This window comes from Natator depressus, chromosome 9, assembly GCF_965152275.1.
Source record: "Natator depressus isolate rNatDep1 chromosome 9, rNatDep2.hap1, whole genome shotgun sequence".
NCBI classification, from domain to species: domain Eukaryota; kingdom Metazoa; phylum Chordata; order Testudines; family Cheloniidae; genus Natator; species Natator depressus.
In genome coordinates this window covers 97,466,431-97,492,867 of record NC_134242.1, presented here as the reverse complement: position 1 = coordinate 97,492,867, position 26,437 = coordinate 97,466,431, and the positions used below count along the sequence as shown (strand labels likewise).

The window sequence follows — 26,437 nt, the reverse complement described above, 5'->3', positions numbered from 1 at the left end:
TGGGCAAAAGCAGGTTAGAGATGAAAAATGGCACCGAAGAAACTCAGAGCTCATTTGGCACTAATCAAGAGAGATTATTCCGGAATTCTGTTAGCAGTGAGCCTGTGCACTCACTGCTGTGGATAACTGGAAAGCCAACCTTTATTGTTTTCCCAGCCTTTATTTCAATTTATTTGTATGTCATGTCTTTCGTGCAGTTTCTCGAACCACTTTACAATCAGAGTGGAAAGTGAGAGAACATTTTACAGTGCTGAACACAAGCCACTCCTACAGATAATTTTAATTTAAATGGAAAATTCATTGCTACCCAGAACTTCATTTTCTAGAGACTAAAAAAGAAAAAAAACTCTGCCACTCAGAGTGGACAGCGCTGTATACTCTTTTTGCATTGCTGAGGGCCACTTTTACATTTCTGTTTTGTTCTGGGCGTATTTGGCAGCATTGCTAATTGGAGAGTTAGTTATATTTTAAGATAGCAGCACTCCTGGGGATTACTGTCATTGGAAGTAAACTCAGAGCAGCTAACACAAGAGATGCCCTGTGATTGACCTCAGATGGAATTCTTAGTGGAAATTACAGTCATAGATAATGAGGCCAAAAGAGGTTTTAGTGTAAAAAGCATAAATAGATGGATATTCATGAACATGAGTCTAGCTTTCCAAAGCAGCAGATCTTAGCAGGGATAAAATCTTCACAAAAGGGAAGTCGATTTTTTTTTAATTATTATTATATTTTTAATAGGCAATGTGTATTAATAGAGATATTGGGAGGTCACTGCTATTAGGATGAGAACCAAAGAAATGTTGTCTGGTCGGCTATATTAGCATCTGATACATTTTCTACATCCTTTTTTGAAAAAAGAATATGTGGGCAATTAAGAAACATAAGGCAGTATAGTCACACCAGCCCCAGGAGAGAGGATAAAAAAGGTGACTGACTACATTAGTTGTCACACACAGCTAGGGTTTGTTTAGAGCTCCAAGCTGTGCAGCTGACGTGAAAGGGAAGGGACGGGCGCCACACCATGCTGCCTCAAGAATCCCTGGCTCTAAACTTGCTTTCTGCCTTCAAGCCCCCCGAATCCAACGGACACCACAGGTGAGCACTTGGGGGTAGGGTCTCCGAGGGCGCTTGTTAATGTGTAGGGCAATCGGGTGGGAGAAGTTGATGAGTTGGTTATTCAGGATCTCCCTTAGGATCATCTTTTAAACAACTTTGGTAAAGTTTGGAGACCCAATTAGCTGACCTTGACAGCTTCTCTTGGCTCCAGTGAGGTTGTGCATGCTCAACACCCTTGAAAATCAGAGCAGATACTTAGGTGGCTAACTATGCCCTTGTGTGCCTAATATTAGACACCCAAGGCTGAAAATTTTGGCCCTTTCCCACTATGGTCCTCCACTCCCCTGCAGAGTCTATTTCACAGCCCTAGTCATTTATTTCTCCAGTTGTTTAACCCTAACCTCTCCCCAATCTCTTTCTGCTTCTTCTTCCTCCCAAAAGAAAAACGAAAGAGTCTCTTCAACTTGCTTTCAAGCTCCCTGAATTAATCAGCTGGTAGGCAAAGCTCACAATGTCTTAGAGCACCTGTGAACATTCTGGGCCCATACATTGAATGGGGTGGATTCCCAAAATGTTGGAGTTGATTGGACAACATAACTGAATCTTTCAAAATCATAAAGCTTCTCAAATGCTGCAAAAGTATTCAAACAAGCCGTTAAATACATCATTCTGGTCAACCCTGGGGGTTACTAGTCCAAACTAGTCCAGTACTACAGGAGACTTCAGTTCAGGAAAGTCCTTGGGACAGAACTGTACCAGGTACTTCACTGGGGTCCTGTGCCAGGGCTATAGGAGCCCCTCCTTCATGGTTTCACTGAGTGGGAATGGAGGAATGCCTTTCCCACCTGGGCAACGGGAGGAATGCACAAGTTACATCACGTTAGAAGAGGGAGGGAGATCAGGGGCGGGAGAGCCAAAATTGTCTCCGTGTATAAAATACAACCATGAGATGGGAAAAAAAATTGTTTTATGTGGTGAAAGCAGTTGGATAGTGTACAAGAAGTTGTGCAACAAAACCACATTCATTTCATTTCTGACATTTTTATTTGCTTTATATCACAGAGAGTCGCCTTCTCTAGCATGGTCTACAGCTGTGCAAGCTAACATCGTACCACAAAATGCGAGCACATTAGGACAAAAGAGCTTCTGAAATGCTTAGGATCTAAGTGTAAAGCAGCAGTGGCAATATACTCTGACTCTCCTTAGCCACTGGAAAGGGCATGACTGCACAGATCCAAAAAAAAGCATTAAACTAAAGTGGATTCACAGGCTCCTTCTGACATTAGCTGGGAACGTTTGCAAGGCACCCTGCTCTTTATAACCTACATGCACCTTTGTTGCAACAAACCAGGCAAGGTACTAACCAACTTCAACAGGCCTTTATTCTTAAAGTGGAACCTCTTTACCAAGCTGCTGCTGCACCCTCGGTAGCTCTCACTCAGCCCCTTCAACTCCCCACCCCCCTACTTCCTGTTTTCTGTCCTTTCAGATTCCCAACAGCCAGTGCTCCCAGTTCAAATAATTAAAAGCAGCACCTAAACACCACAACCTTGCACTTACTGCACATAATGCCTGATTTAAAAAGTGATAGATACACTGTCCCTTAAAATACAGTAGCCTCTGGAAGCGGTTTTTATTCTTACTGCATAAATTAGTAGAGATATGCATGTCATCAAGGACCTGATCCAACTCCTATCGAAGTTAATGGAAAGATTGCTATTGGCTTCAGTGGTTATTGGATTGAGCACCAACTGAGTTCAACAAAGGGACTTTTATGCACTGGCCATGATGTGTGTTCAAGACACTTCTAAAAGCTACTGTTAAAAAAAGAAATAAACTTTTTTTTTTTTAAGTGGCTGCCACTGCCAACTCCATTCAAGTGGAACAAGGTCTCAGAAGATAGAACACTTCTATTCAAAAGGACGGGGACACTTGAATGAAGCAAAAAAATTAAGATGGAAATTTAAAAATCATACGTGTTATCAGTGAACTCACTCTATTTGTTTTTATACTGACAGGTTTAATCATCATTTAGCAGTGGTATCCCGCAAAAACAATTTAACAGTATATTGTACAATGCACAACCAAAACAAAGGAGTCATAAACACAGCTTGACTCCTCTCCTTTTTTCTCCCAACTACGTTAGCACTAACAGGAACAAAAGTAAGATAAGTCCAATCTGACCCACTGGAAATTCAGATGCACTGCACCCTCTCTGCAGCACAGGTCCAAAGAGCCAGGCACTTTTAGTGTTCTCTAAATGACAAGGGTATAAGAAGGATAATTAGAATTGAGCGTATTTCATCGGGAACCAAGAAAGAGGTAATGGGAGCGGGTATTTGAATGATGGCGTTATCAGAGCTTTTGGACAGGGGATCATAGGATTAAGCACAACCAACAGTTGCATGTTAAAAGGCGTTAACTCTGTGTAAACTAGGGACAAAGTCATGGTTGATAGCCAATGGTGGATGAACAATGACCTCTTTCCTCAGTCTAGACATGGGGAAAGCTTTCAAGAGCGCATAAGTGACATAGGAGCCCAAGTCCCACTTTCAAAGGTGACTTAGGAGCCAATGATGTTTAGGAGGATAGATCCCATTTTCAAAAGTGACATATGCACTGCTGTTCCAAAGTCACCTAGAAGCTTTTAAAAATTTTACTCAAGATTTAAGTGCCAAAAAGATTATACCAACATGTTGGATTGCACAAAAGTATTCACGAATAATTTTCCAATCATTGTTCTCTCTGCCCTTGCCAGGGCCCAAACAAAGCAGGAATTTATAGGTCAAAATCAATGCCTTACAGTTTACTATGTTTGCAAGGTGCTATCATACTTATTTAAGAAAATCATTAAGATCAAAACTTCTTTAACTAAATAATTTTAACATTGCCAAGATATTTTTGAAGCAACAGGAATTTTACTGAGATTGTCTTCAAAGACCAGATTTATTTTTCATGCTGCTGGGTTGACAGACGTTGCTTTAATATCATATTTGTTACATCGGTCATGTTACAAGATATACCACAAAGTGACCAACAAAACCAGGCATGAAAAACCCACCTGGGAATTGCAGTGAATGGGTGCTGGGATACTGAACACTGAAACATCCCACATTTTTCATTTGCAGTGAACAGAACTAGCTGCACAAATTAATTACAGAGCAGTTTGAAGATTAAACCTTTCCGATAATGAAACGGAAAGTATCGTGGCAGTATGGCCAACTGACAACTCCATGAGCTAATGTAATATAAAGGAACCTGCACTAGCAACGGCACAAAGAAATTGATCTCAGAAGCTCTAATGGAAAAAAGACTTCTTGAACGATGCCATAATTTCAAAGCAGTTGCTGGAGCTTTCCTTAGACGTTTCTCACAAACTCCAGTGTAGAAAAATCTAACTATTAGCAGAGAGGGAAACTCGTAAGAGCCCCTGCTGTGCACTGATCACACCTGGCACTGTGATCCTACTCCTAGAAGAGATGCAACTTCTACCCGGTCACCAGGAGAGCCATCTCAAAAGGAAGATTAGTCAAACAGAAGTTTTAAAAGGCTCAATCAGCATCTAACGAATGCTGGTGAAAATTACATCACTACCATTGTGTGAACAGTAGGCTCCTTGGCCGACAGCTCCAAAAATACCTTAGAATCACCATATGCGACAGATGACATTTTCATCCTTGCCTGCAGAAGTCCTTTTAATTTAGTATTTCTGAATTTAGTTTCCAGGCAACTTTCCCGACCAATTGAGGCCAGCATTAAGCACGTTTCAGTGGTGCCATTGACACCAAAACAGTAACTCTCGTTTCTGCACTTTCATGATCTTCCCATCAGGATTCCAAGGAAACCGCCTCCCACGCCGAGTAATTGCAGCTCGGTCGATTAAATTCTGAGTACCTGAAATTCTCCCCCTGCAGTTTCATTGATTAAGGCCATATATAGGCTTGTACCAAATCTTTCAGTGTGCATCCACCAACACTAACACTTCCAAATCTGTATCCAAACTTTGCCCCATCCGCAGTTCAGGTTGGCTTCGTTTCCTGCTCGAAACTGCTGTGTAGCATTGCCACACGCTGTTGCCTTTTACCCCAAAAGTGGCTGCTTTTTTAAGTGGTGGCTGGGGTGATGCAGATGATTTGGGATCTATCAATCAAAAAAGCTCCTAATATTGATCAGCATATTTAAGAGGAAAAGTTGATATTTCCGTGTGGACTTTGTATACCTTTTCTAGGGTATATGCTTGCTTTGCTTCCTGATGGTATTTGCAATAGATGGAACCCAGATTCTGCTGTATTTATCCATCTGGACTTTTGTTTACCTTGATGTTCCAGCAATTCATCCATGAGTTAATCCCAGTGCAGAACGGCAAGTCTCCTCCTCTTTTTGTTCTAGATAATGTTTTGTAATTAGAGAGCTATTGTAAGACACAAGTATTCATCACACTTTATCCCCGCTCCAAAGTGTACTATATTTATGATGTGAATGGAAATTCCCACACGTTCTCACCCCACATTTAAGCAGCACATCCTTGCTTGCAAGGCCCTGCACAACTTAGCTCCACCTCCCTCGTCATCTCTTTTCATTTCCTCCTTGCACTTTTCAGTCTGCCCAAAGAGACCAAGATTTGGCCCTCAAGGACGACGACAAATCTATTCCTGGATGAGATGGACACAACGGTGGCACTGCAAAATCTTACAATTTCATCATGAATCTTTGCTATTTTACAAAAAGCACCAGCTCCTGGACTCATGTTATTTACATGAGAATCTCAGCTTTCCTTTTCAAAAATTAACTTTCTATGTCTCCTGGCTAAGAAGAAAAGCTTGAAAATGTGAACCCTATAGACTCAAAAATCATCAGGCAAATAAAAAGAACCCCACATTATTATTGTTTTGAAGTAACCTAGCTCATAGGAGGGCTGACTCAGGATTTGTGAATGCTTAGATTTGGCAGTATTGACTAGCCAAAATGTTCAGATGTGACTGTCTAAGGCCACCAGAATGAGTGGCCTAATTTTCAAAGATGCTGACCACCTTCAGCTCTCAGCATCTTCCACAGACTTCAGCAGGGGCTTCCTAGTTCTCAACATGTCCGAAAAAATTAGACCATTGATATAGGTCCCCAAAATGAAGATATAGGTGCCTAACTTAAGGCACACACGTATGACAGTTGTGGATGAACTGAAGTTTCCTTCATGCATCTTCAGGGTTTGGTTGGTTAGGGGTTTTTTTGTTTTGTTTTTTGGTTTTTTTAATATTCTCTTTGATTTATTAGTATTGTAATCAGAAATATCGTATGTTTCTTTATAGTCTGCTACCATCCCTTGATTTAATCAAATTAGTGAATGTGCCAAGCCACTGGTATTATTTATTATTAGCATGACACAGCAACTACAGGCTCCAACCGAGATCAGGACCCTATTATGGCATGCACCATACATAGACATAGGAGTCATTCCCTACTTACAACAATCCAGATAGACAATAGGGTGGGCGAAAGTGTTATAACCATTTCAAAGATGGGTAACCGAGGCTCAGAGAGATGAAGTGACTTGTCCAAGGTCATATGACGAGTATGTGGCAGAGTCAGGAGTTAACACCATTCCTCCTAAGCCCCTGTCCTGTACTTTAACCACAAAACCATCTTCTTTACAGAAGCATAGAATCATAGAAGATTAAGTTTGGAAGAGACCTCAGGAGGTCATCTAGTCCACCCCCCTGCTCAAAGCACGACCAACCCCAGCTAAATCATCCCAGCCAGGGCTTTGTCAAGCCGGGCCTTAAAAACCTCTAAGGATGGAGATTCCACCACCTCCCTAGGTAACCCATTCCAGTGCTTCACCACCCTCCTAGTGACATAGTGTTTCCTAATATCCAACCTAGACCTTCCCCACTGCAACTTGAGACCATTGCTTCTTGTTCTGTCATCTGCCATCACTAAGAACAGCTGAGCTCCATCCTCTTTGGAACCCCCCTTCAGGTAGTTGAAGGCTGCTATCAAATCCCCTCTTACTCTTCTCTTCTGCAGACTAAGTACTGTGGCCTGGATTCCGAAAGGTACTTAGCCACTGTGACACTGAGTGTTGCAATGCCTAATGTTGAGTTGCCTAGAAAAATCCCAGGACAACTCTGCAATCCATAAAGCTCCCTATGTAATGCAAGGGGACAGACAGACACCTGAGAATGGGATTCACAAAAGCCAACATGGTAGGCAGGGAGCTGATGAGAGGAGGGGGGTTCTCAGCCCCACCCCCTCATGGAGATAGGCTCCTAAATCCAGACTGCAGAGAAGTGCTTACCGCCACTAGCTATGCACAAATGGGCACGAATCTCCTGGAACCTGGCACCTAGGGCATTTCTTGTGACAATCACAATGGCCAGAGGAGGAGATGGTGGTGGTTCCCAGTGCCTGGGATGTGCTTGAGGGGGAGAAAGGATTTGAACAGGGATCTGCCCCCTTGCTGCAACAACTGAGTTATGGGAGATGCTGATGGGGACTGGCCCTGGGTCCCCCCCCCCACTCTCTCTGGCTCAGTGACTCTAAGAGTTTATACACAGTGGACAGCTTCAAATACCTAGAGGTTTTGGGCCACAGAGAGAGACATTTAAGCACCTTTGTGAATCCGGGCCTATGTGCATGGGAGATGAAATTAGTTGAAATCATGGAGAACTCAATGAAAATTAAATAAAAACTGTTTGTCATTATCCTTAGTAATCTGAACAGTGGCTACAAAAATATTTGTAGCCAAAGTGAATAATAAAGGTTACCAGTGTGAACAGCCAGCATTTCAACGAGCCCCTCACTTTCAGAGAGTACTCCTGTAGCATTTTATAGTTCGATATGACAACAGTGTCTAAAAACCAATCAGACGTAGAGGGTACGGTAAATATTACTGTTTGCTTCCAGGGATATTCTTTGAAATTCAATGTGTGCTGATAAATGTAACAGGGAAACTTCCATTTAAACATTGTTAAATCAACTTAAGGGCAAAAGATCTATATCTCAGATGCAGATAGAGTATCAAAGCTGGGCAATTTGCAATGGTACAGTTAAGCTGTGTCAGCACTTCCCTCATAAACCTGTTGAACAGCGGATACCTCTCCTGGCAGACGTTTGCTCGGGGCTCGGATTTGACATAAAAAAGTCTTAGAAGCAACGTTTTAAAAATAAACTTTAACACCCCCCCCCCCCAGCCAACCTTTTTCCAGTGACGATTACAAGGCCATGGGCTTGTGGGATTCAATTCTATCTTTTGTGTTCCTATCATTCAAACACGTCTTCACTGAATAAAAAAATCACTCAGGTATTAAGAAAAATTGAACTTCACAGAAGTGTCCAGCTACGTACGGAGTTGAAGAATTGGCACGCTATGCACTGCGGGGGAGGGGGAGTTGTAATACGCCAGGATTTTTAATTTAGAAAAGGAAATTTTGGCTCTAATCCTTCACAAAGGGACTACTGTACTGCTGCCCTCACCCACTATTGACTTCAGTGGGACTCTGCACCCACACAGTCACCCAAACAGGCGTGTGCTATCAGGCAAAGGACAAGACCTACATGTTTAACAGTATTACTGAGAGCCATATTCTGCCACTGGATAAATGCATATTCTGTGGCAGAACTGGATACTTCATGGAATTAATTCAGAGAAGCCCTAGGACCTGTGTTAGGCAGGAAATCGGACCAGACAATCCCAGTCGTCCCTTCTGGCCTTACAATTTATAAATCTCTCCTGTGGCAAAAAAAAAAAAAAAATCAGGAAGAAAAACCCAGATCATTAGGTGCTTAAATTACCAAGGCCACAAATCTCCACACACATTGCACATGCCTGCAAAACCACAGCTGGCCTTCACACAGGGAGAGTTGCCCTGGCAGTTTCTCATGAGCATGTCCAGGTTTGCAGGTGCAAAAAGGGTGGGCAATGTTCTTAAAGGCACACTTGTGCCCCCAGCTGAAATGCCAACCTTTTATAATGTGCTCCCTCTATGACAGAGGTCGGCAACCTTCAGCACGCGGCCCATCAGGGTAATCCGCTGGTGGGCCACGAGACATTTTGTTTACGTTGACCATCCACAGGCACGGCCCCCCGCAGCTCCCAGTGGCCGCGGTTCACCGTTGCAGCCAATGGGAGCTGCGGGAAGCAGCGGCCAGCACATTCCTGCGGCACTCGACCCCTTCTCTATGGTTCTGGGGTTCTGTAGTTATTGTCTCCATTATTTCCAGGTCAAATGAGCTCAGTTTACAAGTACAAATAAGCTTTTCCTCTAACTTCAAGCCGTGGAAGCTCAAGCTGGGCTCCAAGAGGCAAGCTGGAGTCTTTCCTTGTGTATCACCGTCTATAACAAAGGTTCTGCATGCCACGTGCCTTCAAGCATGGAAAAATTAGGTCGCTCCGGCGTGTGAAAAATCCACACCTCTGAGCGATACAGTAAAACTGACCTAACCCCAGTGCAGACAGCTCTAGGTCAATGGGAGAATTCTCCCACTGACCTAGCTACTGCCTGTTGGGGAGGTGGATTACCTGCACCGACGGGAGAAGCCTGTCCTTTGGCGTAGTTAGCGTCTTCACGGAAGCGCTACAGCGACACAGCTGCAGCGGAGTCACCAGGCAGCTGTTGTGGTTCATGTGCGGACACGCCCTTAGCAACCCCATTGCTTTCAGAGGGGCTGCAATGATTAAACTCACTGGTACTTAGTTAAAATTCTGTTTATGGTGCGAAAGGAGGAACCGAATTTCACAGAAGAAAGAGGCACGGAAGAATCAAGGCCAACGCTTTTGCATTCAAATTATACAGTTGCTCCTTTTAGCCAAACACTAGCGATTAAGAACCTAAGTGTCCAGCCTAACTCGGAATTTCAGGCTTTGGCAGGTTAGTTTCACCGTCATTAATGAAGCAGCTCGGCAGGGTGTTGTTTACATTTGCGGTACAGTAGCAGGATTTCCCATTTTATCGTCAGTAATAAGGCACTGACCCCAGGCAAGGACATGCCTAGCCCAAATCTGCTGTTACATACAATACACTGTAGCACGGTCTGTATCCGAGAGCTCTTGCGGCTGTCACCGGTGAGGACCTTGGATACACTAGAGCAGTGACAATTGCAACAAACTTTAAATAAGATATACTGAACATTGTTCCTGGGACATTGCAGGTGGGGGGGAGGAGGTGCCATCGTCCCTTGAACCACTGGTAATAGGAGATTCTACCTTCCTCATCACACTCATCACACATCCACATGTAGGCACAATCTAGACCACAGTTAGTACCAGGAGGCTTCACTAAGCCCCTATGCTATTAGGAAAGGCTAATACTGTACTGATTTCAATGGGCTTCAGGTCAGACCCTTACATCTTGGCTGAGAAGTGGGAATAGGCCACACCTTATTTGTGCCAACTACAAAAAGGTACAGGATTGGCACGGTCCTACCACACAGTTTCACAACCAGGATTAGGACCGTGTCATGTTTCGTGCTTGGGGGAATTCAATCTGCGACATATGGATAAGGGCTAGGCGATCATTGAGCAAACGGGGCACGTAACACAGTTTAAATTAGTAAAAATGGCACAATGCCAAGCACAGCTCAAAATCTATTTTCATGGCCCCAAAACAGACAAGAATTACTTCCAGTGAGAGCACTACAATGACCTATATAAATACAGCTCTTTTGTAAACAGCAGTCAAGAATGACAGGAACAAACAGCTAACAGCGGCCTTCTTATAACTGGCTTTAAGCAAACAAGGACACGATTCTCACAATCTCCTCACACACTCTACCATACCTGTGCTGAGCAATTCAATCTTGTCTTTACAACTTTCCTTTGCAAAACAAGTCTCATATTACTGCATTCCATTTGTCCCTGGTGTTTAAAAAAAGCCATGGTATTTTCTGAACAAGAAAGCCTCACAGTTTCCAGAGAGGTTCAGAAATTCACACAGTATAATTTAAAAGTCGGGTCACTTCTAATAAATAATAAAACATTCCCACATCTGAGATATGTAGCCAAGATTGGGAATGCGTTAGTAGGAGAGAGGACCCCTTACCTACTGTAGTGATGCAGAACACAGAATATCAGGGTGGTTGGATTTAAATCTTCTATTTTAGTCCACTTTTCCTTTTGTACTTCAGGTATTTTCTAATTAGAGGTGCATTCTCATTGGTTGATATAACCATTAAACCATGTTGACTTACAACTAAATAGAGCTTTTACACTAGATTGGGTACTTGGGGAGGGAGGGCTAACCTATCAGGGTACACTATAACCATATACATTTATCGAAGCAATTATATAGCTGAATATGTCAGATCCTTATTGATTGCACATATTTAGTATGCTAGAAAATGGTGAATGATTTATTGCTTATTTACTAGATAATTAACTCTTTTTTGGCTCACAATTTGTGTCAAGCCACATTGGGATGGTAACTGGAACTTAATTAAACACACACAAACAGCAGATACAATTTATTTTTATTAAAGAAAAACAATCTTAAATGTTTGCATACCTAAACTTCTCTTATAAAAACATGATTCACGTTTACAATTAAACGATTTAGTAAACAAAGGGATTTACTGTAGTCAGTGAATTAAACTGAGTATTTCAGGTCAGCCTGGGAAAAATTTCAAATATGCCTAACAGAGAGTGACTGGAGCTTAAGTTCCTGTCGCCTAAGTCTCTTGAAAAATGAAACAACAGTCTCCTCAATTACTTAGGCTGCCCTTCAAACTTTTAAAAGTAGGAGATCTCGTCCCCTCTCTCCTCGTTTTTATTCACAGACTGGAAGAGAGAGACATGTTTTCCTCTTTTTCAACTCCCAATCGATCTCTCAACTTTGAATGAATTGTCCAAATGAAGTAAATATTCCTTCTGTGCCTGCAGAACAGGCTCCTGCTGTCCAAAGCTGGGTTAGCACTTCAACGGCCTGTGGTGCCGGGTGCTTAGCTAGCGACTTCCCCCAGGTTCAGTGGTCTGACTTGCTTTAAAACAGCGTCAGCAACCATGGACTGCTCCAAAGGCACCTCCCGCCCTGAAAGGTGTTATGGTTGGCACGAGAGGCTGGTGATTATTAGATGCCCAGGTCATAGCAGCATCTTCTCCAGCAGCTAGGCATCTACCCTGGTACTTTGCTTGATCCAGCCGCCTCTTTCCTGCCTGCCAGTTAACTGTGGTGTTGGATACTTCTGTTGTCAAGGCCCCTTGAAGTTCTTTCCAAATGTCAGCAGCATCAGCAACACAGCAACAATCTCCCCGCAGTTTGTCCAGGGCTCTGGAAGCAGGTTTCGGTGTATTCAGTGTGTCTGCCACATGGCTCTCGCCTCCAGTGTTGGCTTCTTTGGCTGTGGTAGTTCCATCTATTTGGTCCCAATTTTCGTCACAATGGGCCAGTTCTGAACTCACAGCTCAGAACAGTCGACCACTGAATTCAACTGTACATCCTGGGGGAGAATTAGTCTGTCTCCGCCTCCTCTCTTCGGCGAGGCTGAAGCAGAGTGGTTCTCCTGTAAGGATTTTGCTATTTCAGCACAAGACACTAGCTAAAAGACGCATCAAATGAGCACTGCACCCATATGCTACAAGTTTCAGGTTCCCTTTGTTACCTTCTTCTCGATTTCTTCTCATCTTTGCTACATTTGCAGCACTGTCTGTGACAAAGCTACACAACTGACACTTGAATTTTTGTTCACAGTTTGTGACAGCTTTCACTGATACTTCTTTTAAGTACTCTGCTGTATGGGCATTTCCTGGTGTATCAATTATTTCCATAAGACAGACCCCCTCTTTCTGCTGTCACACCAGCACTTATTGTTGGATCATTGTGTACATTACTCCACACATCAAGGCTCATGCCAGGTCTACACTATAAACTTACATCCGTATAACTACATCGCTTACCGCACCCCGAGCGAAGCAGTTATACTGACCTATCCCCTGGTGTAGACAGGAGCGCTTCTCCTATTGAAATAGGTACTGCCTCTCAGGGAGGTGGATTAACTACGCCGACGGGAGAAGTTCTCCTGTCAGCGTTATAGTGTCTTCACTGAAGTGCTTCACTGCACCGGTGCAACTGCTACACTGTAGTGTCTTAAGCGTAGACCTGCCTTCAGATTAACGACTTTCCCGTCAATGTTTTTTGCACACTGTTCCATTTCCTCTTCATACCCTGTATCCAGCAACCTTCCAGCAATGTCTTCTCTCCCAGGGGGAGTGTAACCTGGTCATAATGCTTGAACCATGTCAATGAAAAGTTTGTTCTGAACAAGGGGAAAAGGAGAATTTATTGCATAAATGAACCCAGCAATCTTTTCATCTAAGGAGTCTGCCTGGAATTTGATGGTCCTGGTTACGAACTCAGCCATGGTTTTACTGGATGATGAAGAAAGTATTTTTTTCGATACAGGTAATTTACTAAGAAAAAAGAAAAGGAGTACTTGTGGCACCTTAGAGACTAACCAGTTTATTTGAGCATGAGCTTTCGTGAGCTACAGCTCACTTCATCGGATGCATAGCATATCGTGGAAACTGCAGAAGACATTATATACACACACAGACCATGAAACAAAACTTCCTCCCACCCCACTGTCCTGCTGCTAACAGCTTATCTAAAGTGATCATCAAGGAAGGCCATTTCCAGCACAAATCCAGGTATTCTCACCCTTCCCCCCTCCCCCCCCCACACAGACACACATACAAACTCACTCTCCTGCTGGTAATAGCCCATCCCTCTTTGAAACCTCTCTTTATAACGCGCATGATAATCAAGGTGGGTCATTTCCAGCACTAATCCAGGTTTTCTCACCACCCCCCCCCGGATTAGTGCTGGAAATGACCCACCTTGATTATCATGCGCATTATAAAGAGAGGTTTCAAAGAGGGATGGGCTATTACCAGCAGGAGAGTGAGTTTGTATGTGTGTCTGGGGGGGGGGGGGGGGGGAAGGGTGAGAATACCTGGATTTGTGCTGGAAATGGCCTTCCTTGATGATCACTTTAGATAAGCTGTTAGCAGCAGGACAGTGGGGTGGGAGGAAGTTTTGTTTCATGGTCTCTGTGTGTATATAATGTCTTCTGCAGTTTCCACGATATGCTATGCATCCGATGAAGTGAGCTGTAGCTCACGAAAGCTCATGCTCAAATAAACTGGTTAGTCTCTAAGGTGCCACAAGTACTCCTTTTCTTTTTTCTTTTTACGAATACAGACTAACACGGCTGTTACTCTGAAACAGGTAATTTACTGTTTGACACCTGTTTAGTTGCAGCAGATGATTCTGAAGTGCACACATTGCAGATGATGGACATTCACAACCTCTTATGTCTAAGATGGGCTCTGAAACAAAATCATAAAAACAAGTCATTCTCACTCCCTGAGTATTACTCAATGCGCTGCTTTAAAAAATGGGATTGTAAATGAAAGATTCCTCCCACTGCAGCTGTTTGTACCACTGTTTCAATGATTTAATTTATTCTAAACCCAGTTAATAATAAATCATAAGGATTTTCAAAATCTATTTAAACCCTTATTTGTAGCAACATACCAAACAACTCAGAAAAAAAACGTTTTCAAAAAGTTTAAATTCATAAAGGCCTAAATAAAACTTTACTTTTAAACAGGTTATCTTCACCTAAGATGTTTGATTATATAGAGCAATAAAAAATCATGTCAGAAGTCCAGCAGTAATCGTACAAATGTACTTGATAAATATTCCCACAAACTAATATACCCATTATATTTTGAACACTAACATTTTGAAATTCAGAAGCAATCAATCAATCCACTTAAAACACAAACTTATGACCATAATCTAAGTTATCGTCTATTAGCATAGTAAGGACATGTTAGGCAGTCCATAAGAATGGTTCAAAAATAAGTTTACTAACCAGCTGATTCAGGTTGTTCAGACATGTCCACATCATCATCTTCAAAGTCATTGCCATCTGAGGAGCATTTTCCATAATGCTGTTTCATTCTGACAGCCAGGCCTTACATCTCCTCAGCACACCATTTAAACTTTACATTACACCCGTTCCTTTTTCACCCAGATGTACAGGAAATTCTTGAAAATATTCCCAGAGAGGGTCTCTTTATGACAGCTCAGTGGTTTGAGCATTGGCCTGCTAAACCCAGGGGTGTGAGTTCAATCCTTGAGGGGGCCATTTAGGGATTTGGGGCAAAAATTGGGGATTGGTCCTGCTTTGAGCAGGGGGTTGGACTAGATGACCTCCTGAGGTCCCTTCCAAGCCTGATATTCTATGATTCTATGACCTGCAGACACGGCAGGTTTTTTCTCCAGTTCCCAGGTGTTGCAATCAATCCCAGAGGCTGCGCTCTAAAGAATATTGTCCCTTCTTCCCACAGCTTTCACACCACTGTTGCTCCTTTCCAGCTGCACACTCCGCTCCTTCTCCCTTGTTACATAACTCCCCCGCCCCTCCCGCCAGGAAAACAAAAGAACTAACAACAATCCAAGATTTTTGCTCATGTAGCCTATACGCCTTATGCGCTGCAGTACTGTACGTGTTTAGAGACAGAGAGGGAGGCAGTTCAGAAATTAATGAATTTCTGCTTGTGTGTCTCTCTGTGTACATGTGCAAGGAGACAGAGCAAGGCCACTTACTTGAAGTGCCCAGAACCATCTACCCCGGTCGTTTCTGGGCAGATCCGTGTTTTTCCATGGGCTGCAGAGGAAGTTTCCATGGTGGGTGTAGTCATAAATATTCATAATTTGAGAAATGAGCCAATCGGAGCTCAGATAGGGAGAAGCTATAAAATAGGAGTATGACACCACCCAGGTGGGCTCAGTGGAGGACGCCAATGAGAGACATGATGGTGTCTCCTGGGGTCGGAGGCCAGGTTCCAATGCCTGGGGCCCTCACAGGATCAATCCCTTAGTACAAGAATGTGATTTACTCGGATATATTTATAAAACTAGATGTTCCCTGCCCCTCAGTCTTTCTTTCTACAGAAAAGCAACCTTTCACTCAAAAGGTTTTGACAGAGGCTCATGGATTCCGCATATTTATTTTTACGTAAATATTGTAAGAGATTATAAGTAGTTTAGGCTTTGACATATTTTATATTAAATTCAGATTTCATTTGAAACAGGGTTAGTTTTTAAAAAGAAAACATTATAATTTAAACACCCACATCAAAAAATCTCATTTAAATAAAAGAAATTTGAAAGACAAAAAATCATGGATTTGTAACCGCCCTGGACTGTACCATACAGGATGTGCCGTCCTTGGTGTTTGGAGCAACCAGGCACCAGACAGTTACTGTTAAACTAGGAAGGAATGTGGTCCCTCCTCCACCATCTGCCATGCTTCACACCCCGGCTGAAATCCTGTGGATCCCCCATTCGTTTCCCAAGATGTTCAGCATCACAGCCACACATCTCAGACTGACACAGACTGAACGAAGCTCCTTTCTCCAGGTGTCTCATATAACCTGAAATCAACGGATGGGAACTGCTGCTGAGAGATCCAAAGTGGGATTCGGTCACCACTGCACATTCCCAGCTCCTGACAACCCAGAGCCTGAGCTGGGAATTAACCCCAGTTCTGCGATAGGTTCATGCAGGTTCAGGTAAGTCTTAGAAGTCAGAACGAATCGGGGGAGGGAGCCTGGGGGAAAGAGTTGCTTGTTTTAATGGAAGATTTTCTAAAATACATGAGGCTCCATGTGTTCAATGGATAGCCTGATCACATGGAAAAAGATGGCTGTAGCAAAGAGGACATAGCAATATTTAAAAGAACTCACTGTTGCGGACAGCTTCCCTCCATTCTTCTGGACATACACGACCGAGTCTTGTATCAACAAGAAGAGACTAAGCAGGACATGCTCCATGTCATAGATTCCATACATGCCTTTGGTCAGCCCTTCCAGGGATCGAATATATTCTCTCCAGTAGTTATCTATCTCCACAACACTGGCCAGGCACCCTTGCATCACAACACTGCAGTATCCGGCACAAGGCTTCGCCATCAGTAGCCCTTGGCAATGAGAACAGTACCACATCCTCAGCAGCGCGCGTCCACATTCCTTGCTGAATTTTAAGTGGTCGGTAGTGTTTATGACTTCGATCCCCAGGTTGAGCGCTTGCAGGAAGGCTCGCGTGGTCTGCAATGACTTTGATACCTGGGTCATCATAATCTTGGGGTAGTTACCAAACACCCTGAGGTCCCGCCTTGCTACCCGCAGGCATTCTATCATTTCTCCAGAGGGGTCAGGGAAGCCTGGGTTCACCAAGTGTGAGTAGACTAAAGGGAACAAGCTGTCAAAAAATTCATTGACCATGTCATTCACATGGATGTCAGAGCCCAGTATATAAAGCGAGATATCTGTAAAAAGTTCTCCAACAAACTTAAGAGCTCTGGACCCCATTTTCTGGTAGTGGTTCCTAAACATGGTGTTGGTGTAGTTTCTTGCATGCCGTACTACAATTTCGAAGGCTTCTGAAAATAAAAACAAAACAAGGAATTAAAAGACAAACTCTGAGATGGGAGAACAAATACTGTAATATGACAGGTTTCAGAGTAACAGCCGTGTTAGTCTGTATTCGTAAAAAGAAAAAAGAAAAGGAGTACTTGTGGCACCTTAGAGACTAACCAGTTTATTTGAGCATGAGCTTTTGTGAGCTACAGCTCACTTCATCGGATGCATACTGTAATATGTTTGTTGCTAAGACTGAGGTCCTATTCACACTGCTGTTCATCCACTGACTCCTATCCACATCTGTAGCTGTCACTGCTAGTGTGGAACTATATCAGATCAGAGGAGTGTATAAGATCTGAGGAGTCTAAACACTCCTTAAACACCAGTTACATTTCAAACAACAAAAGCTCTGATCTAGTTAAATTTCAGCTTTTAAAGAAAATATTGATTACAAAAATGGGCTAGGATTGCAAGTTCGCTCTCTCTCTCATATTGAATTGAAATTAACAGGAATTCTATATCAAGTCTCTTAATTTAAGATGGTTACATACTTGACACCAAACTGTATAGTATGTCAAATCAGGAAATATTAAATGCTGACATTCTGCCACAGAAAGGAAAATATTTACAGGTTCATAATGGTTATCAGGATTTAACTTTCTGCACTGATTCTTCTTTAGAGTTTTTTTTTTAAGTCACTTTAATTCTTGTGAAAGGTATTGGGGACTAAATTATCTGCTAGTGTACATCAGCACAGCTCCATTGACTTCACTGGATTCACACCAGTTAAGTATCCAGTTCCACTTCCTCCCCATTGGAAAAGGAGTTTATCCACGGAACAGGCCAATGAAGGAGCATTTCTAGAAAGAAGTCAGCTGAGTATCCATCGCTGATCCCTCTACGGAAACAACCAGCAATGGTGCCAAACACGAGGGTGAATTTTTGTGAGGCTCACCATTAGGTTCTGGACTGACACCACCAATTAGTTCAGACAGAGCAGAAAAGGCTACCCAATACCACTGAATTTCACTCTAGCTCCCTAAACCACATTAATGTCACATTAAGCAGAAGTAAATGTTAAACAAAATTCTATATGCTCATGAAAACATAAGAATGGCCAGATCAATCATCCGTCTAGCCCAGTATCCTGTCTGCTAACAGCGCCCACTGCCAGACGCTTCAGAGGGAATGAACAGAACAGGGCAATTTTGAGTGATCTGTCCCCTGCTGTCCAGCCCCAGCTTCTGCAATTGGAGGTTTAGGGTCTCCCTCAGTTCACCAATCAGTGAAGTGCTGCTGAAAGTATACCAAGGGGCTCTCCTCAAAAAAAACTTTCCATGTGTGACATCTTCTGGGGAAAATACTCTTCCTTCCCTTCCTCTCCAAATCCACCCCACGCCTTGCCCGCCCCACCCCAGCCAGCTGCCCAGGTTTTGGTGGCATTTCTCAAGTGAGAGAAAAATCAATGATTCTTCTACCCCCACGGTCTCCTCAGCAGTGGGTGTTGTGGTGGCTGTTGGTGTGGGAGGGGGACAGGTCTAGGGAAGGCAGCGTCCCCTAGTGAGTGAGGGGTGGCGTTCAGGGAACCCTGCCTGGTGCATGTGGGAGGGGTGGAGGGAGAGCTACTTGCAGAGTGAGGCTCCACTCAGCATAAGAAAAGGATCCAGAATCAGGCCCAAAATGGTAGCACTGTGACAAACGGCTGCCCGGGTTCAGAAGGCGTCTCCCATGCTTTCCTTGCACTCTGGATTTTACCTGCTTTCCACCAGGCGAGTTCCTTAGGAACCTTCCAGCCCCAGGCAGACACCTAGAGTCAGGTGACCTGTGAAACCCCAGCCCTTGTGAATGGAGCAACAGACTGAGCCCTCACGAATTACGTTGCAAAATGGGGTGTCCTACTCGAATGTCTGGAAATATTAAAGCAACAAGGGTTCATAACATGAGGAGCTCACCGAACTATTAATGTTTCTTTATTTGAAAAGACAACTCCTCCCGCCTTGTGTTCCTTTCAAGTTTTTCCATGTGAAGTTATTCATTCCATTCAGATGAAGTTATCTGGAGAGGATTCAATATAGTACTTAGACATCTGTATTCAACACCAAACTGCCTTCAGATATACACACACAACTCCCACTGACTTCATGAAAGCTGCATATGTATTTCTGGAGTCAGAATTCCACATTTTCCCAATCCTCTCTCCAGGACCCAGGGACATTCTGCATGTATTTCCTTCACACCACAAACAGGACTAATTAAAAGCACCTCCGGCGACGGGCTCACTTAGCCGTTGCGGTCTAATTGTATACCAATCAGTATTTTCCTGCTCAAATGGTATCAAGGTGCTATACCCCCAGTTCCTCTCTCTCGGTATGCAAATGAACAAGTTAAAGAGGAGCACAGATCCCCGCAGACAGAAATGTAAGTCTTTTTTATGCTAAACAGCTACATTGTTCTAGGTCCCTCATCCTCCAGGGTACTATTAATAAAAGGATAAAAATAACGACCAGCCTCTTGGTTCACAGGTCGCTGACACTTCACAGCATAATAGCTTTGATCTGCATCCGTCTGGAAACACGAATCCAGGCTCGATTTGCATGAAAATTATTCATGTTTAATAATTGAAGGAAATTTTTAATTTTTAATCCATAGTGTTCTTTTCCCATTTGTTAAATCTGTGTTGGAGCAGAACGGAAACCGATGAATGCTGGCTCTCGATACCAGCAGGATCACAAGTTACGTCCCTTTTCCACAAGATGGCTGCCATCAGCTAGATCAGCGACCAGCCCTCTGCCAGGAGATGGGCCCACTTTGGGGAGAGGCACTATCATATATTAAAGAGATCATTTCTTAGACTGTTAGGGCCTCAGGGCACGGACTGTGTCTTGATCTGTGTATATACAGCACTTAGCATGCTCGGGCCCTCATCTTGATTGAGATCTGTAAATGCTACTGTGATATAAATCTTCAAGTCTATGCAAAAAGCTACATTATAAGAATGTTAAGGCTGAAAATTCAGGTACCCCAAAGGTTAGGAAATGCCCAAATTAGGATTGCGTATGCAACCTTAACCCACACCCGCATTAATCCATTATGAGAGTTCTACCCAGCCCCATGGAAGATGTCTGCAGCACAGCCAGGTAGAGAACCTGCACTGCTTGGTGTCCCTCTCATGATGCAACCTATGGCAGGGGCCCTATACAACCCAGAGCACATGTATCATAATGCTTCTGCACAAGGAGGACAAGTTAAGGTTGTGCCAGTAGAAACGCCTGAAAACAAGAGTTTCTTTAAATAGGGCACGGAGATGCAGAAACTTTTTTCCTTTATTCTGGAATAAAGCACGGCAAATAGCTTCTGCCTTGACAAAAACTACAAAGCACCTTTTGGGCCAATGTCTTTGGGCGCCTTGTATAACCTTTACCAGGTTTTTCATGCTGTGTCTCACCGTTCACTTTTAACCTCTTCTCAGTTGGTTGCCTCAGAAAAGTCATCCTTCTTCCCTTTTCCCATACCTCTGTGCTTTGCAAGCTAGCATCAGAGCTAGGGGAATATTCACTGATTAGAAAATATTCAAAACTCTTATACAAACCTCCTACAGCTAGGGATGCTTCAGAGCGGAATCAGGGAGAGTGGTGTAACAGAAGAGCAAGCACTCAGAGACCCGCTGCTTTAAGGTCAAGAGACTTACTTAATTTTTTTCATAACAACTGGCAAAGAGTCTCTGTTTTTTGTTTCTTGGAACCTTTGTGTTTACCCCTTTGAAAAAGTAATAGGGAAGCTGAGGACACGTCAGCACCTTGATCAGCATCCTGCTGCCACATTAGGAAATTTAAAAAGTTACCCAGTAAAGGCTCACAGATCCAAATTATTCTTTCCCAGCTCCCCGCTAAAAAAATAACAACACATTTTCTGTTTTAAAATATTCCTCCAAAACCCCAGCTAGTTTTAAAACTGACCCACGGTCAAATTCCAAGTACTTCAAAGAGGAGAAAACTTTTGAGCTTCGATCCCCTGTGAGCTCACAAGAATGGATCAGTAGGGAGAGTGGAAGGGAGGAGTAATGCTGCAGATCCCTGGACTTCTCATTCCCAACAAATTCAGTGACCTGGGTTTGCTGATGGTGAAAGTAGTCCTGCTTAGGACATGGGGTGGTTGAAACTCTTGCAACTTTAGTTGGAGTAAGACAGTTTTATTTAACTTTCTAAAGCTGTCTAAAACATTTTCTAAGAGACCAACTCAGGGTGGCTTGCAGGTCTAGCTACGGCACAATGTTCTGTAAACAGAACAATGACAAAAATCCCTGAGAGCTGACAGCAGTGACACAAATTCTGTGCTTGGAGATGCCCTCAGAACTTCCAATGGACATGGGTATCAAAGGACAAAATATGGCCCACCAACTCTTTAAGGGGGAAGTTCTATTTCGGGTATCACCATAAATTCTGAAAGGCACAGACAATACACCTTGATCATGCTGTGCAATTTTTAATCTGCCTTTAAACTATTTCTCTGACAAGAAATAATTGTATCAAACACCAGGCGTTAAAGATGGCCATGGAGCCATCTTTCTGGTGTCAGGGGATCACAGTTCAGGAATGTCACCCTAATCAGGGCAGTAGTTGTGCATATGCTTAATGTAAAAATATCCAAAAGTGCTTTACAAATAGATATGCAAATTATACACTGAGGTCACTTTCATCCAGCACTTCATCCAGCTCTGGGGTAAAACATGGGAGTTGTTTAACAATGCACTATGACACTTTTGGTCAGAAGTGAAGAACACTGCTGTACCCAATTGAAATATGGAGGGAATTCAGACAGAATGTTAGCAGCAGTGTTGTCAGCTGAGGACCAAGCCCTCAGCATCACATTTGATGCACTTATGCTGTATGATCCTTTGACTACAGTAATACAAATAGGATGATATAAAGGGCAATTTATCATGGATGGCAGAGTACATGCTTACAAAAACAGCTGACCCCTTACTTTAGAGTGAAGGTAGCAGGCAACAATTGGTTTGAATGGACATACTATTTATGCAATCAGACCTTCCATCCAGCAATTTAAGGAGAATTACTGCAAGGCTCAGGTAGACTGTGAGGCATGACGCCAAAGTCTGAATGACTTCAGCTACTTAAGTGCAATAACTCCCCAGAAATGCGGCGCATTGAGTGTCATATTGCCATTATGAAATGGAAATGATAAAAAAGAAAATAAGTAAAAAAGGTCATAACGGTCCATTGAGTGGGGAGTATTGACATAAGCATGAAATCACTCTGCTCTCAGCTCAGATCATAAAAATATGTTGCTTAATTGAAAAGCCAGCTTTTCTGAAAAGGGTAGGTGCTCCCTTGAGCTGCAGCTACTTAAAAGGTCTGCTGCAGGAGTCAGAATGGCTCAGGATTAAACTGGCAGGATCTTGACAACTTCTACAGGCTGCAGGCTCCGGTAGAGTTCAGAAGTACACAGAGGCTGCAATCTTGCCGAGGTTGTAGGGCATGGGATGGGGGGAGAGAGACAGGAGAAACTGGTCTTCCCTAGTCAAGGGTTTGGAAGTAGAGTAGGTCCCAAAATGGGGTCCAGCAACAAAGGCTCAGAAGCAAAAGACCGGACCTGTCAATCTTTCTACAGCTGACTGGGAACAATATGGCTGCCGGGAATGCTGAAGAGATGTCAAAGAATGGTGATACATTTGTTAAAATCAGAGAGACAATAAATCCCATCCAGAATTATACTGTTCCCAATTTCCAATATCCTAACCTCAGATCATTGTTTCCCCCTCTTTATAGTCCCAAAAGAGAATCCACTGAAGTTTCCCTGCATAAACCCTAACAAACCTGCTTAAGAAAGCATTAAGGTGACACACCTAATTGCTCAAAAGTCAGGAAATGCCAAAGTTAAAGGTGCACTTGTAACTTTAATCTTGCCTCTTGTGCAGATTTATTACAATGCTCTTGATTATGTGGTCCAAGATAATTTCTCCATTAACACAAAATCTTCCACTACTGTAGATTCACATGTACAGCACTTCCTACTCGGTATATACCAAACAGAATCCACTGAAGCGGTTTATTTACAAGGTGCACAGACAATGAGGGAACACCTCTAGCAGAGCCTGCTGCACAAGCAATCCACCAAACATGGTGCATCTTGCAAATCTGCAGAAAAAAATTGCATGCGGTCCTGCAGATGGAAACTATCCTAGCGTACATTACTTACCTGCATAAACACGTGCATAAATGGGGCATTCATAAGCAGCTTTCAGTTATGCATTGGACGAACAAACAGATTTTGTGTTTTTCGTTACAAGTGCATTTACTTTCCTAGCTCTGGTGCATAAAACGTTATTAAACACAAAACAAATTTTGGACACCTCATCAGTGACATAGCCCCCACACAACAATATATCGTGAATATATATCACATAGTAACAATGGGAAACATTTCCCAACGCATGACATTTTTTCTTTTAGCTTTGCTTATAATCTGCAATTTAACTTCTAAGGGATTATTTTTGATTCACAACAGCCTTTTTGCCTCTGATTTCCATCCAGTCTTCTACAAGCATGAAAATAAATAAATACATAAATACAGGCCAAAGGATGGCTAATTTACACACACTGGTTAGAGAGTACCCAGCAGCCTCCCTAGAATTAGGGTATCCTTCTTCCATGGATTTGTGTTTTGGCTGTTTCAAACTGCATCAGAAACTCAAGCTGGGATTTTCCAAGGAGACTATAAGAGTTAAAAGCCAAACTCGCATTGAAATTTGATGAGACTTGGGCACCTAACTCTTTTGCCCTTTTGAAAAACCTGGCCTCAGTGAACAAGTAATAAACCCAGAGGCAAATTTTAGCATTTTTAGGACTCTTCTGCTTTAACTTATGCCCCCTCATTAGTAGCTTTCCCTGCTGAGCCACACTTTCTGTCACCTCGGCATGTACGTTAACACTCATTTTGATCACCCAGGGAATGCCAAATCAATTCACATTTCTCTACCTTGTCACTGACACTGCAGTTTCCGTCAGCACAGAACCAGGCCCTGGGAATTCCTTAGCCCATGGAAGAGATCATTCATGACAACCAGAGGTTTTGCTTCAGGGTTAGAAAGTTGGAGAAAAATTCACCAGTGAAATTAATTTACTCTCAACACAGATACTTTTCCTAGTGAATGTTCAGTTGAAGCAAAATGTATTCAACAGGGGAAACTTGACTGTTCATCATGAAAATGCCCAAACGTTTTGCTTTCTGTCAATTTGTTAATTTCTGAAATTAAAAAGCAGCAACTTTGGGGTTATCTGATTTGCTTTCTGGTGTCTGAGCAGGTATATGATTGTCGTGCTCTTCTCTGCAGTTCTCAAAAAATATAACTTCTGGACTGGGAATATTTTTGCAGTGTTCTAGGTTGGAGGATGTAACCAAAGCAAAAATCATATGGGAAGAGTGACAAAGCAGGAAATACTTATTCAATATATCTGATGAACTAGACAACTTCAGACTTATTGCTCAGGGCTGTATTACAGAAGGACATGGACAAAACCCTACAAAGACAGCAACAATGGCTGGCAAGAATAACCAGGCCGCTGGAGGAACAATATGTATGGTCCAGTGCTGGTCATTTTTCAAGCGGCTCAAAATATTTAGTTACAAACTTGGAAAAGGTTTTCAATATACTGAACAGAAAGGAAATAAAGCCCAAGAATGTTTCCCTTGGCAGTAATAAAAGAAAATTCAACAGACTTGTTCCATTCTGATTTACACTCTACTGCAAGTTTTTAAAAAGGACACCATCCAGATAGGCAAGGCTAAAGTTATGCCTCTCATATGTGGCATAATATTCTTACGTTGTCTGTAACATTATTGAAAGTCACCAGATGGTGCTACTATTGCAAATGGTCTTTTCAATTTCGTTTCTCTTAATGCACTGGGTGTTAGAGCTAAGAAAAATGCCTTTTGTCAGCTGTGCTGCAGTTCTTTTTCCGTTACTGCCAACCCCAAACATAAAAAAATAAAGAGAGAGTCAGGTCCCAAAAAATCATGAGATTGTTTAGCTAATTGTGAGAAATTAAAAAGCAGCAACTTTGGGGTTATCTGATTTGCTTTCTGGTGTCTGAGCAGGTATATGATTGTCGTGCTTTTCTCTTCAGTTCTCAAGCTAATTCTGGTGGATGGGTAGTAGAGTGGTTGCCATTAAAAAGTTAAGCCAGCTACCATACAGCAATACTGCCTACCTTTCCCTATGGCCGGAAGAGGGAACAGGGTAGTATAGTAACTGCGGTAAATACAGACTTTTTTCAGTGGCAACGGCTATATATTAAAATGTACAAGAATCCCATTTCTCATTCTCAGAATAGCCTCACAGTGAAGAAAGGATCTTTGTAAATTTCGACCTGGTGCCCCCTTGCTATGACAGAACAACGCGCTATTTGCATGCATGTTAATTCCGATGATTAAAGCCGGATGCTCCCAGTCTGGATTCCCTCTTCTCACACTTGTCATCACATAGGGTGTAGTTATCTGGTTTCACATGTATGCCAAAAACAGTTTTTAAATCACTGTTGAATTCCTTGGATCAGTTTTATTTCATTAATGGACACAAATATAGAAAGTTTTAAAAGATACATTCTTGTGACATAAAACTTTATGTCGCTTTTCTCTGGTCTAATTAACATACAGTGTTACAATGAACAGAAAAAGTCCTAATTAATTTTTACAGTTTTCTGTAGGAGGAAAATTCTTGTCATAATTTAGGACATTAACATGGAAGGAAACAAACAGAGTCATGTCGCCAGTCAATTCTTTAAAAGGCTAAAAAACAAGTTAGCAAAAATGAAAACCTAATTAAAACTAGTTAAGAGCTCCAGCCGCTTTCACTGCTTTCTTAAAAAAACTAAGGCCTCAGTTTAGCAAATATATAGATTTTAGACTCAGACTTTAAGGCCAGAAGGGACCATTGTG

The 26,437-nt window shown here is 42.6% G+C and overlaps 1 protein-coding gene across 1 annotated transcript in view; it reads right to left on the bottom strand.

Annotated features, from left to right (window-relative positions):
• The window catches only part of GPC3 (glypican 3), a 266,732-nt gene that overhangs the window by 128,775 nt on the left and 111,520 nt on the right, over window positions 1-26,437 (bottom strand). Inside the window, exon 3 of the mRNA XM_074962746.1 lies at window positions 16,808-17,502. Coding sequence (XP_074818847.1) covers window positions 16,808-17,502 — 695 coding nt within the window. The remainder of the gene's footprint in view (window positions 1-16,807; window positions 17,503-26,437) is intronic.